The sequence below is a fragment of the Zophobas morio genome, unplaced genomic scaffold (assembly GCF_036711695.1).
Source record: "Zophobas morio isolate AGI-343-1 ecotype UQ-CSIRO unplaced genomic scaffold, CSIRO_AGI_Zmor_V1 ptg000021l, whole genome shotgun sequence".
NCBI classification, from domain to species: Eukaryota; Metazoa; Arthropoda; class Insecta; order Coleoptera; family Tenebrionidae; genus Zophobas; species Zophobas morio.
The window spans coordinates 21533711-21545475 of record NW_026972126.1 but is presented as its reverse complement, the minus strand read 5'-3'; the positions used below and the strand labels follow the sequence as shown (position 1 = coordinate 21545475).

Sequence of the window (11765 nt, the reverse complement as noted above, 5' to 3'; positions counted from 1 at the left end):
CTCCATTGCTTAGAATATTTAATCTTATTCTCAAAGATTGTCAGGTACCAGAACTTTGGAAAAAATCCTGCATTACTCCCATATTTAAGTCTGGGGATAAAGCTGATGTAAAGAACTACAGGTCCATAAGTTTATTATGTAATTTTGTGAAGACATTTGAATCAGTAATGTATAAGCTAATTTATTCATCTGTGAAATCTTTTATAACACCATACCAACATGGTTTCGTTGAGAAGAGGTCGACTGTGACGAATCTGGCTTGTTTTTCTCAATACGTATCTCAGTTAATCGATAGTAGAAGTCAAGTCGACGCGATATATATGGATTTTTCTAAGGCCTTCGACCAAATCGATTACTTTTATTCTCCTAGACAAACTGCGCCAATTTGGCTTCTCTGAGTCATTACTTAAATTATTCAAGTCGTACCTTATTGGTAGAGTGCAGTTAGTACGATATCGTAACTTCTATTCAGAAATATATTCACCGACATCTGGAGTTCCTCAGGGATCTAATTTGGGACCACTTTTGTTCTTACTGTTTATTAACGACATTGTTGAACATATATCTTCCGAAAAGTTGTTATTTGCAGATGACTTGAAATTGTTTTTTGAAATTAACACCATTGATGATTGTAGGATTCTTCAAACCAACATTAATACTGTAGTCGAGTGGTGCAACACTAATCGTTTATCACTAAATAAAAATAAATGTTTTGTAGTTTCGTATACTAAAAAACAGGAACCTATTATCTTCAATTATAATATCGATGCAGTTACCCTAAATCGTGGAGAAAAGTATAAAGACCTTGGAATCACCTTTGATAGTAGGCTAATGTTTAATGATCATATGACAGAAATAGTGTCAAAAGCTTACAGGATGTATGGTTTCATTTACAGAAATTGTAATGATTTTCTAAACATCTCTACTCTTTGCAATCTGTATTACGCATTAGTTAGATCTCAACTTGAATACGGAGTACTAATATGGTTTCCAATTTACGAAATTCAAATAAAAAATATAGAATCCGTCCAACGTAAGTTCCTGAAATTTCTGTCATATCGTTCATCTGGGGTATATCCTGACAGAGGGTGTGATCACTTACAACTGTTAAATCAATTCAACTTTATTTCCTTAGAAATTAGGCGTATTATTCATACCATCAGCTTTCTACATAAGTTAGTTAATAACAAAATAGACTGTATAATTCTTTTAGATAAAATTCGTTTCATTGTACCTCGTGTTCATTCTCGACAGTTTTTAACATTTTACTCATTAGCAACCAGAACAAATGTGTTACGTAGATCACCTATAATTCTCATGTGTGAACTATTTAATCATATATCTAAATTTTGCGACATAAATGCTGATAGTTTAGGTACTGTTATTCAAACCATTTATAAAGTCTACTGTAATAAATAATTTATTTTGTCTTTTGTTCCGATCATAATATTATAATTGAACCATTAATTAAAAGTTGCGTTTTTGGATTAAGTTTTCACTTGTGACTTATTTTTACTTAATTTTATTTGAGTTAATATTTTATACATATATATATTTTTTTTCTTTTTCTTTTTCTTTGTATTTACTGCACTACTTCATAATTATTGTTAATTTTTTTCCCTGTTACTGGGTGTATTATTACCTGTTGGGAATAAAGTATTATTATTATTATTAAAACTAAGGCCAAAACTCCTCTGGTTCAAGCACTGGTTGTTGAAAGTACCGAAATCGTGAAATTTTTGCTAGCCAAAGGAGATACGCTCTTGGACGACCTCAAGGGCGCTGAAATATCGTATCTGCTTACCTTCATGGAGAAGAAAAACTACGGAATGGTCAAACTTTTAGTTGACAATGGAGCTGGATTGGATAAGTTTGGTGGTTGTGGAAACACTGCGTTGACTAAAGCTATAGAACTAGAAGATTTCGAGATGATCGAGTATTTTGTACGTTGCGGTGCCAATGTTAATCAGGCAAACAGAAACACATTAACACCACTGGTTGCAGCAGCGAGGGTGAGAGATTTTCGCACTTTTCAGTTTTTGGTGGACTCGGGAGCGGTGATTCAGGTTGGTTCCATGTTACTTGACGAAACGTTGATGAGGTACTACCAAATAGCGCAAGAAAATATTTGGAAAAGGAAAATTGCGGACACGGGTAAGGTGGTACTTTTTGAAAGGGTTGGCGGTATATTGTTTTTCAGAATTGGGTTCTAATCAGGAAGAAGCAGAGCATGAAACTGTAGTAGAAGAAAATGCACGTGTTGAGACTCCTGTTGAAATTGTCAAGGAGAAAACTTTAGCTGAACGAAATTATTACATTATAGGTATGCATTGTAATGTGTAAGTGACTGACTTTAAGAATGTGTTTATATTTTAGAATTCGATTGATGCGCCATGAGATTCCAAGCTTATGATATTTTACAAAAGTTTGTTGTTAGAATAGGAGATAACTTACATGTTTTCAATAAAAATTATGTTTCTTTGTTGTGGTACTTATTGTGTAGTACTTGGAGTTTAACTGGTTGCATAGTTTGTATATAAACACTATGATATAGGTTATGTGAAGCGTGGTAATTCACGATATTTTGTGTGAAAAGTGCACTAATTCTAAATAAAACATAGAACTAAACAGGTGTACGTGTTTATTGTGTACGTAAAAATGGCAGTTAGTATTAAGGTGAGTGCATTGTTAAATGTCCAGTGGTTTAGTAGTACGATATCCCGTATTAATTAGTACAAAGAAAAATATCATTCTAGGAAGTATTCAAAAATCTAGAACGAAACGAACTGAAATATACCGAGGAACCTCAACGGTGTAGCTACGATATAAATGCTCAGCAGCAGATTAATGGTAGTACCAATTTCGCATGGGCTGTGAGAAAATCAAACATAGACACTTTAACACTCTTACTGAAAAGAGGTGCTAGAATTAATCAAAGAGAGACTGGAGGTGCAACGCCCCTATTACTCGCCATAAACCTAAACCGTTTTGAAATGGTTAAATGGTTGTTGAAAAATGGTGCTGATATCAAATTGCGAGATTCATACGACACGCCTATGACGGCTGCTGTACGAGAAGGAAACCTACAAATGGTGAAACTTCTCCTAAAAAAGGGTGCCGATGTCGAGGATTGTGATTTCAAAGGAGTACCACCGATTATTCGTGCCAGCAAAGAAAATAAAAGTGATATTCTTGAACTGTTTCTAAAACAAACAGTAAATACGAACCTGGTAGACGGCGAGGGAAACACCGCACTTGTAACTGCCGTTAGAAATGAGTCTTCCGATGTCATCCAGTGCTTGTTGAAATACGGTACTGATGTGAATGAATCGAAAAACGACAAAACACCGTTGGCTTGGGCCGCAGAAAAAGGAAGTGTGAATTCGCTCAAAGTTCTATTAAAGGCTGGAGCTGACATCAATATGTTAAGTACTGACGGAAACACTGCATTAGGTACTGCCGTACGTTTCAAACGTTTAGAAGCTGCTCGATATCTCACAAACAACAACGCCAACGTTTGTAAATTTGGAGCAAAGGGAAAAACGCCACTCTTGTGGGCAGTTCTCAACCAAGATATTGCTATGATTAACTGGCTTTTAGATCACGGAGCGGAATACATCATCGACTCGGTATTTTTACAAGCCATTGAAACCGGAAATTTACAAGTAGTTCAAGTATTGGAAAAACATGGAACTTTTGAACTTGAAGCTGATAAAGCGACATCATCTTTACCCATGGCCCTAAACAGTGTCGATGTTGCAAAATACCTAATTAAACGCGGCGCGAAAGTGGCAGACATTCAAATTTCGACCATTACTGATCTCTTCAAACGAAATAATTTGGAGATGGTGAAATTGCTGATAGAGAACGGTGCTAGATTGAACGAGCTTGATTCCTGTGGTGAAACCGTTCTGACGACAGCTATAAAAAAAGAAAATTTTGGTATGGCGAAGTACTTCGTAGAACGAGGAGCCAATGTCAATCAACCTAATTCGAAGGGGTTAACACCACTAGTTATCGCCGAAGCTAATAATGATTTTCAGATTTTCCAGTTCTTGGTGGATAATGGAGCTAAGATTACTGAGGAGGACCAAGAGGAAAGTCCAAAACTGGCCCGGTACTACCGAATAGCGCAAGAGAGCAGTTTGAGAAAAGGGAAAACAAGCGTAGGTAACGGGAAAAAGGTTAGTTAAAAAAGAGTATTTATATTTGTGTGGTTTTAGAAATTGGTTCGAATCAAGAAGATGCCAAAGAGTGAGCAGTGGTTTATAAGTTCAATTGTGCCATTTTTTTTAAATAAGTTTTTAATAGGAAGTTTTACCAGAATATAAATGTTAATCAGGTGTTGATTCTTTGATCTTATTACGTCATTGATGTGGGTACTTTTGGTGTAGTACCAAGTGTAACACTAGGAACGTGTTTTATTGCGAATGATGCCTACGTTGTTGACGAACTTCGTTTAAATAGTGAATTTCTTGACGGTGAAAATTGCTCACACAGTTTTGATCAAGTCATCAGAAGGGGGGAAAGAAATTTTTTTTAGAAGATGAATACAAGCTAAAGAGAAAAACGGAAAGGTTTTTAATATGGTATATGCGAATTTATTTTGTGAAATTTCTATAAAAATGATGTTTTTTCTGTTGGGTGCATTTTTACATTGTTGCATCAGCAGTTTAACTGGTTGTATAGTCAACAATGCTCAGGATTTATTAGATTGTCGAATCCAGAAAATGACTAAATATTCAATGTTCTTAATTTCATATATTTTGCCTTTTTTTTCTTAATTATATATAGTGATGTTTTCACAACAAGAAACTTAAAATCGATATTTCCTTATGCAAATTTTCAATTTAAACATGTTTTAAATTTCATGTTGTGAAAAGAAAGACTTCTTTTCACAACATGAAATTAGACACACGTATTAAAACAAAAATGCAAAATGTAAGCCCGCCCACCCGCCCTATCTCGATTGTAATAATTAGTCTCGTGTTGTCCTTTTTATACTGTGTATATTAAGAAAAAAAATGCAAAATTGTAATGAAAACTTCATTACAATTTAGATCCAAATTTTTGGCTTCAGTTTTTTTTTATATAAATAGTATTTTTTGAATAACACGATATAAGTATTTTGCAGTTAAGCACCGCCCCTTTGGCTCAGGACGAATAAAAAAAATCATCACAATTGAGATAGGGCGGGTGGGCGGGCTTACATTTTGCCTTTTTTTTCTGAACATGTGTAGACTTATTTCGACAACAAACTTAAAACATGTCTAAAATGGTAATTTTTTGTAGTAATCAACTTAAATCCTCCACTGTTCGTCTACAACCTCTTTAAATACGGCAAAAGTTGAACCTCAAAGTTATTATCAACGCCAACTTGAATTTATAAATGACAATTTTCACCTCTAAAAGCAACGTCAGCGGGAACAGCAACGGCAACAGTAAGTTTATAAATCCCACTTTACTTTTGTACACTGGACGCATTTTAATACAGATGTAGGCGTGTGTGTGGCGACAATTTTAATTATGGCAGTCACCAAGACAACAAAATTTTAATAAAAAACTATGCAGCGGCAGCGGCACCAGAGCGTAATAAGAGTGTGGCGATCGAATTATATCAGTTTCATTCTAGAACGCAGCAAAATTACCCATAGGGGGCGTTGTAGCACGAACGGAGTTTGGGGCTCCTGGTCGTGGCTGTTCTCCCCCCACGACGGTGATTCTAGCAACCCCTGCATTACGAACATGCCATACGAGCAGGACGTTACGGTCGCAAACTTGTGGTTGTGCAAATGGCGCGATTGTCAGCTCGACATGGAACCGTGCTCTCCGCTTCTGCCACGTGTTTCTGTGTTATTTGCGTCAATTCCATTTAAATGTTCACTTTCTAAAACTCTGATATTAAACGACAACTGAACAAGTGTTAAAGTTTCAAAAAGAACAATAAACAACATTTTAATTCGCCATACACTCGATTCACGATTCAAACAAAGAATTTACTTTTACATCTTCAATCCCCCCGTACCTCGGTCCACGATATTATGAATTCTACCGTGGTTTGTTACGAGCCAAACTCACAGCTCGTTGCCGGCCTGCTAGTGGAGAAGGGGTGAGTTCCTGCGGGTGCAAAGGGTCAGGTCGCTAGAGGTTCGCAAAGAAGAGAGAGCACACTGTTTTGTGTAGCGACGTCGCCAGGGCGCCACCAGTTTTTATTAAGACACAATTACAACAACAAAAAACCGGAAAAATATTTAACTATTGTAATTGCAAGCTGTTACTTAAATTATTGGTTACAATAAAACCTAAGGTCACTAATTAAAAAGAAAAACAAGTAAGGGTGAGAAATAACTAAATAATTAAGCAAAAGAAAATGAGTAAGATATTAATGATAATGATTTAATGCGACTAACTGTTTACGATAAATACGAGCAATACGAACGATAGTTTAATTACGAAAGGCGACGAACTAATTAACGATAAATACGAGCGATACGAACGATGTTTACGAAGCGAACAAATTAGTTGGAGTCGTAACGAATAACGATTTGATTAATTATTTCGAGGGCTATGAGATAAACGAAGTAGGCCACACGCTCGGTAGTCCTAACGAACGTACGAAGGTATTACGTAGAGCGGAGCGTCACAGTCTTACCGGTTGTTATTACTAGGTTATGTGCGAGTGCTAGTTACGCCAGACTTCGAAACGTTTTGCGATACAATAAAGAAAAAGGTAAGGCGACTAATACTTAAACTTAATGAGATGGAATGGAAGTACCATGGGCACCTGCCTCCTTCGATATCCACGACGAGATGTCGAAACACAGCGGCGTCGCAGCGAATTTCCAGTCGATGTCGAGTCGAGGTTTTTGGTGACGGCCTGTCCAACCGATGGTAACTCTCCAGCTGTTCTGGGAGGGCTCACAACTGCCCACGACAGTTGGAATTCATAGAATTCGTTCTCCCACTCAAAACTGGCTCCAATTCTCGATCACGGGAATAACAAGATCAGCGACAAAACAAAAAAAGCTGCAAGGAGAGCAAAGTCTGAGAAGATGTTCGAACTCAGTCAACCCCAAGGGTTCCACATGTCACATGCACTTGGTAAGTAGTAAAATATTATCGTTAACATGAAAATAACCATAACCACTGTTCGAAGGGATGCCAGGGAAAAGCTAATCAAAAGATTTACCTGCGGATCGACTGCAGCTTCTCCGATGTTAGCGGGATGGTCTAGTGCTCTTAATCAACAAAAAATCCGACGAAGTCGTAGTGCTCGAACGCACTATTTCTTTTACAGCTCACAAATGCGCTCCCAGCGATAGCACCTTTTAGGGGACCCAACAGATCCAACGAATGCGATTCCAAACGTAACGCCAAAGAAAAGGTTGCTAAAACGAACTGCAAAAGAGGAAAGCACTAACCCCCAACACCATTCAACACGGAGTACCAAAGCAAAATGGATTCCCTTCCACCTGCGATGACGTGGCAAGGTAACGAAGCGAGAGTTCACGGAAGTTTGGCCCTCTAGTGGCAAACTTACGAAACGTCGAATTCCGACGAAAATCCCTAATCGATGTAACTAATGAGTGGATGCGATGGTTATTAACAAAAGAAAAAAAAACAAACAAGGCTATCAAGATTCCAGAAATGACGAAGACTCTAGGGGACGCTCCACGGCGTTTGTTCCCACCTAGGTAAGCAAATGAAATTCGCGAACAAAAGTAACAAACAGAACGAAAATCGAATTTCAGAGTGAAGCTCTGGGATGGCGCGATCCATCCAGTTCCTTATAGCAAGAACCAAGCTGAAACGATCCAGAAGACCGATCTACAACAGCGAGGCTGAAACACTCATCTGAGCCCCTCCAAGCTCAGAATCATCGCGACAGTCTTGCGACTGGGGGAGTCAAAAGCTCGGGACGAACCCTCCACCAAAGTTGTCCTTCATTGCCACCGTGCCCAACCCAACCACCCATTGCACGAAATGACGAAACGAGAAAAAAAAAAACGAGTAAACAAAATGTAATCCGATCCGAGAATGCCAATAAAAACCGAAATAGCTACTGCGAATTTTCAATTCGTAACAGGTTTCGGGGTCTTTTCCCAGAGGGGGATAACGTCAGTGAATTTCATGACATCTCTTATCTAAATAAATTCCTGATTGTTAAATTGCGTTAGAACTAGTTAACGATTAAACTCCTAACATGAACTGTGAATTTACAAACAATAAAACAAATTTACACACGTTTTGGCGTCGGTCGAAAATTCACTTATTTCCGCTCGGAACAAACCGCAAGAATTAGCCACGCGTATTGGGGAAACAATGGCATTGTCGTCGTTACGATTAACTCTCGTTAAACGTTTTAATAACTAATAGTAGCAATATGAGGTTTAAATTCCTCTGTTCTTGGTGTGCACAAAAAGTTTGACCTTGAAACACGTCGGCCATTTTTCCAGGAAGTACGGGCCCGTCAAATTTGAATAGGATAGTTGTTGGTAAGAAAGTCAAATGTTTTCCTTTTAATGCCTTTATTTATAATACAGTTTATAATCTAAATTATAGTAGTTCTGATTAGAATTAACAATAATACAAGTTATCATCATAATGTTATTAATGTTGGTTTAAAAAAACTGAAAACTTATTAACATTGTTATGTATGTTAATTTACTATTCGTTTCGATGTTAAAGGTGGATTTATAAACTTGCCGCTAGACGTTGCTGTTCGGCGTTGCCGTTGTAAGAAAAATATGCAGCGAAGGTTTGCGTCGTTTATATCATCCGTTGATGTTGACGTTGGAACAAACCAAAAATTAAGCCTCACCCATATCCATCCCAAGCTCAATTGTGATGAATTTTTCATTTGTTGTAAGACCGAGGGGCGGAGCCTATTTGCAAAGTCGGTATTTGTATTTAATTATTCGATTTCCTTGTAACCGGAGAAGTGTAACTGGTTGCATAGACTTAAGAATATGTTCACAGTATTGTAATCATAACAATATTTGTTCGCTTATCAAAAATGCGATAATAGAATATGCAAAGTGTTCATAAAGGTGGGAATACCCTGGTGAAACGCTAATAGTGTCCTTCCTTCTTTTAAATACGTGATTAGAAAGCTCTTCGTTTTTCAGTTTGCAGTTAAAATGTCTAATATTGAGGTGAGTGTATTGTTGTTAATGTTCAGATTTGTAAAACTTGAACATAAGCTACTTAGTTCTCGCACTAACTTTACAATTTTAAATCGAAAACAATAAAACGAGAAACCGTATATGCGAGTGACCTCAAGTTACGCATGTCCGAGATTTAAAGTTGAAAATATCTTCAATAGGTACTTAACACCGACTGTATATGATTCAGAGCTGTTTAAATTGCTGGGGATTCGATTTTGTAGCTTGGAATAAATATTAATAAGAAATTGTATGCCATGACATTTTTGAGGTTACACAACTGTTTTGTATACTTTTTTAATCAATCGGTACTACTACTATGATACACGGTGATAAAAACCAAACATAGACTATTTAATTTTTATTTAACATTTTAGGAACTATTTAGAATTATAGAAAGAAACCAACTGGAATATCTTACGTCATTTCAGTATATTAACTACACCAACAGTTATGGTTGTACCACTTTAACATGGGCTGTGCGAAAATCGGACATAAACACCATAGAGTTGTTAATAACAAAAGGTGTTAATATTAATAAAAGAGAGTCGGGAGGTCTAACGCCCCTAATACTTGCGATAATTCTAAATCGTTTAGACGTGGTTAAATTGTTGCTTAAAAAGGGTGCTGATATCAAATTGCGAGATTCATACGAAACTCCTCTAACAGCTGCCGTACGAGAAGGGAATTTAGAAATGGTGGAAATTCTCTTGTACGAGGGTGCCGACACCATGGATTGTGATATAAAAGGAGTACCACCGTTAATCCTAGCCAGCAAAGAAAATAAATGGGACATTGTCGAACTGTTTCTAAAAAACAAAGTAGCTACCAATGTGGTAGACAACATGCAAAATACTCCACTTATAGCTGCGATTAGAAATGAGTCTTCCGATGTCATCCAGTGCTTGTTGAAATACGGTACTGATGTGAATGAATCGAAAAACGACAAAACGCCTTTGGCTTGGGTCGCAGAAAAAGGAAGTGTGAATTCGCTCAAAGTTCTATTAAAAGCTGGAGCTGACATCAATATGTTAAGTACTGACGGAAACACTGCATTAGGTACTGCCGTACGTTTCAAACAATTAGAAGCTGCTAAATGTCTCACAAACAACAATGCCAACGTTTGTAAATTCGGGACAGACGGAAAAACGCCACTTTTGTGGGCAGTTCTTAATGAAGATATCGCTATGATTAACTGGCTTTTAGACCACGGAGCAGAGTACATCATCGACTCGGTGTTTTCAGAAGCCATAAAGACCGAAAATTTACAAGTAGTGCAAGTATTGAGGAAACGTGGAACTTTTGAACTTGGAACTGACAAAACAAAGTCACCTTTAGCGGTAGCCATAAACTTAAACAGCGTCAACATCGCAAAGTACCTAATTGAAAGCGGCGCGAAAGTGGTAGACGAGCTTGAGTCGGAAATTTCGACTATTATTGATCTGTTGAAGCGGAATTATATAGAGATGATTAAATTACTGACAGAGAATGGAGCTAGATTGGACGAGTGTGATTCCGATGGCGAGACAGTTCTGACGACGACTGTAAAAAGGGAAAATTTTGACATGTCGAAGTACTTTGTAGAACGAGGGGCCAGTGTCAATCAAGCTAATGCGGAGGGGTTAACACCACTAGTTATCGCCGAAGCTAACAATGATTTTCAAACTTTCCAGTTATTGGTGGATAATGGGGCTAAGATTACTGAGGAGGACCAAAAGGAAAGTCCGAAACTGGCGCGGTACTACCGAATGGCGAAAGAGAACAGTTTGAAAGCGGGGAAGTCAAACCAAGGTATCGAGAAAAATGTTACTTTAAAAAAGTGATAATATTTTTGTGTTTTCAGAAATTGGTTCGAATCAAGAAGATGCGAAAGAATGAGCAGCTGTTTATAAGTTCAATTGTATCATTTTTTTAAAGCAGTTTTTACTATGAAGTTTTTACAATAATATAAATGTTTGTATCAGGTGTTGAATCCTTAGATCTTATTACGTCATTGATGTGGGTACGTTTAGTGTAGTACCATGTGTAACACTAGGAACGTGTTTTATTGTAAATGATGCATAAGTAGTTGACGAACTTCGTTGAAATAGTAGATTTCTTGACGGTGAAAATCGCTCACACAGTTTTGATCAAGTCATCAGAAGGGGGGAAAGAAATTTTTTTTAGAAGATAAAAACAAAAAGCTAAGGAGAAAAACGGAAAGGTTTTTAACATGGTATATGCGAATTTATTTTGTGAAATTTCTATCAAAATGATATGTTTTGTGTTGGGTGCATTTTAACATTATTGCATCAGCAGTTTAACTGGTTGTATAGTCATAACAATGCTCAGAATTTATTAGATTGTCGAATCCAGAAAATGACTAAATATTCAATGTTCTTAATTTCTTATATTTTGCCTTTTTTTTTTTTCTTAATTATATACTTATAGTCATCTTTTCACAACAAAAAACTTGAAATCTGTATTTCCTTGTACAAATTTTCAATTTAAACATGTTTTAAATTTCACGTTGTGAAAAGAAGTCAACACATATTAAAACAAAAAGGCAAAATGTAAGCCCGCCCACCCGCCCTATCTCGATTGTAATGATTTCCTTATTCG

At 36.9% G+C, this 11765-nt stretch overlaps 3 protein-coding genes and 1 long non-coding RNA gene across 4 annotated transcripts; all 4 read left to right on the top strand.

Moving 5' to 3' along the window:
• The first annotated feature begins 167 nt into the window (after positions 1 to 167).
• Positions 168 to 2427, top strand: LOC135131778 (uncharacterized). The gene is made up of 6 exons (XM_064059626.1): positions 168 to 294; positions 371 to 631; positions 719 to 878; positions 1658 to 2154; positions 2201 to 2323; positions 2377 to 2427. The coding sequence occupies exons 1-6, from the start codon at positions 168 to 170 to the stop codon at positions 2385 to 2387; spliced, it is 1179 nt and encodes a 392-aa protein (XP_063915696.1). The 3' UTR covers positions 2388 to 2427.
• A 117-nt stretch (positions 2428 to 2544) lies between these two features.
• On the top strand, positions 2545 to 4343 carry LOC135131996 (kinase D-interacting substrate of 220 kDa-like). The gene is made up of 3 exons (XM_064059896.1): positions 2545 to 2676; positions 2757 to 4170; positions 4224 to 4343. The coding sequence occupies exons 1-3, from the start codon at positions 2659 to 2661 to the stop codon at positions 4256 to 4258; spliced, it is 1467 nt and encodes a 488-aa protein (XP_063915966.1). The 5' UTR covers positions 2545 to 2658; the 3' UTR covers positions 4259 to 4343.
• Positions 4344 to 6681: 2338 nt separating this feature from the next.
• Positions 6682 to 8049, top strand: LOC135131922 (uncharacterized). Its single transcript, XR_010280953.1, has 3 exons — positions 6682 to 7101; positions 7157 to 7694; positions 7752 to 8049. It is a non-coding gene; the product is annotated as an uncharacterized LOC135131922 (long non-coding RNA).
• Positions 8050 to 8604: 555 nt separating this feature from the next.
• LOC135131921 (ankyrin repeat and KH domain-containing protein 1-like) lies at positions 8605 to 11129 on the top strand. Its single transcript, XM_064059787.1, has 3 exons — positions 8605 to 9155; positions 9542 to 10955; positions 11008 to 11129. The coding sequence occupies exons 1-3, from the start codon at positions 9141 to 9143 to the stop codon at positions 11040 to 11042; spliced, it is 1464 nt and encodes a 487-aa protein (XP_063915857.1). The 5' UTR covers positions 8605 to 9140; the 3' UTR covers positions 11043 to 11129.
• The last annotated feature ends 636 nt before the right edge of the window (positions 11130 to 11765 follow it).

Excerpts from the sequence above, each read along its gene's own strand:
- LOC135131778 (XM_064059626.1), top strand. The coding sequence starts at position 168 with ATGTATAAGCTAATTTATTCATCTGTGAAATCTTTTATAACACCATAC. Across the intron at positions 879-1,657 it reads GTGTCAAAAGCTTACAGGAT|TATTATTATTATTATTAAAA; the intron begins GTATGGTTTCAT and ends TTGGGAATAAAG. Across the intron at positions 2,155-2,200 it reads AAGGAAAATTGCGGACACGG|AATTGGGTTCTAATCAGGAA; the intron begins GTAAGGTGGTAC and ends ATTGTTTTTCAG.
- LOC135131996 (XM_064059896.1), top strand. Across the intron at positions 4,171-4,223 it reads AAAAGGGAAAACAAGCGTAG|AAATTGGTTCGAATCAAGAA; the intron begins GTAACGGGAAAA and ends GTGTGGTTTTAG.
- LOC135131921 (XM_064059787.1), top strand. Across the intron at positions 10,956-11,007 it reads AGCGGGGAAGTCAAACCAAG|AAATTGGTTCGAATCAAGAA; the intron begins GTATCGAGAAAA and ends TTGTGTTTTCAG.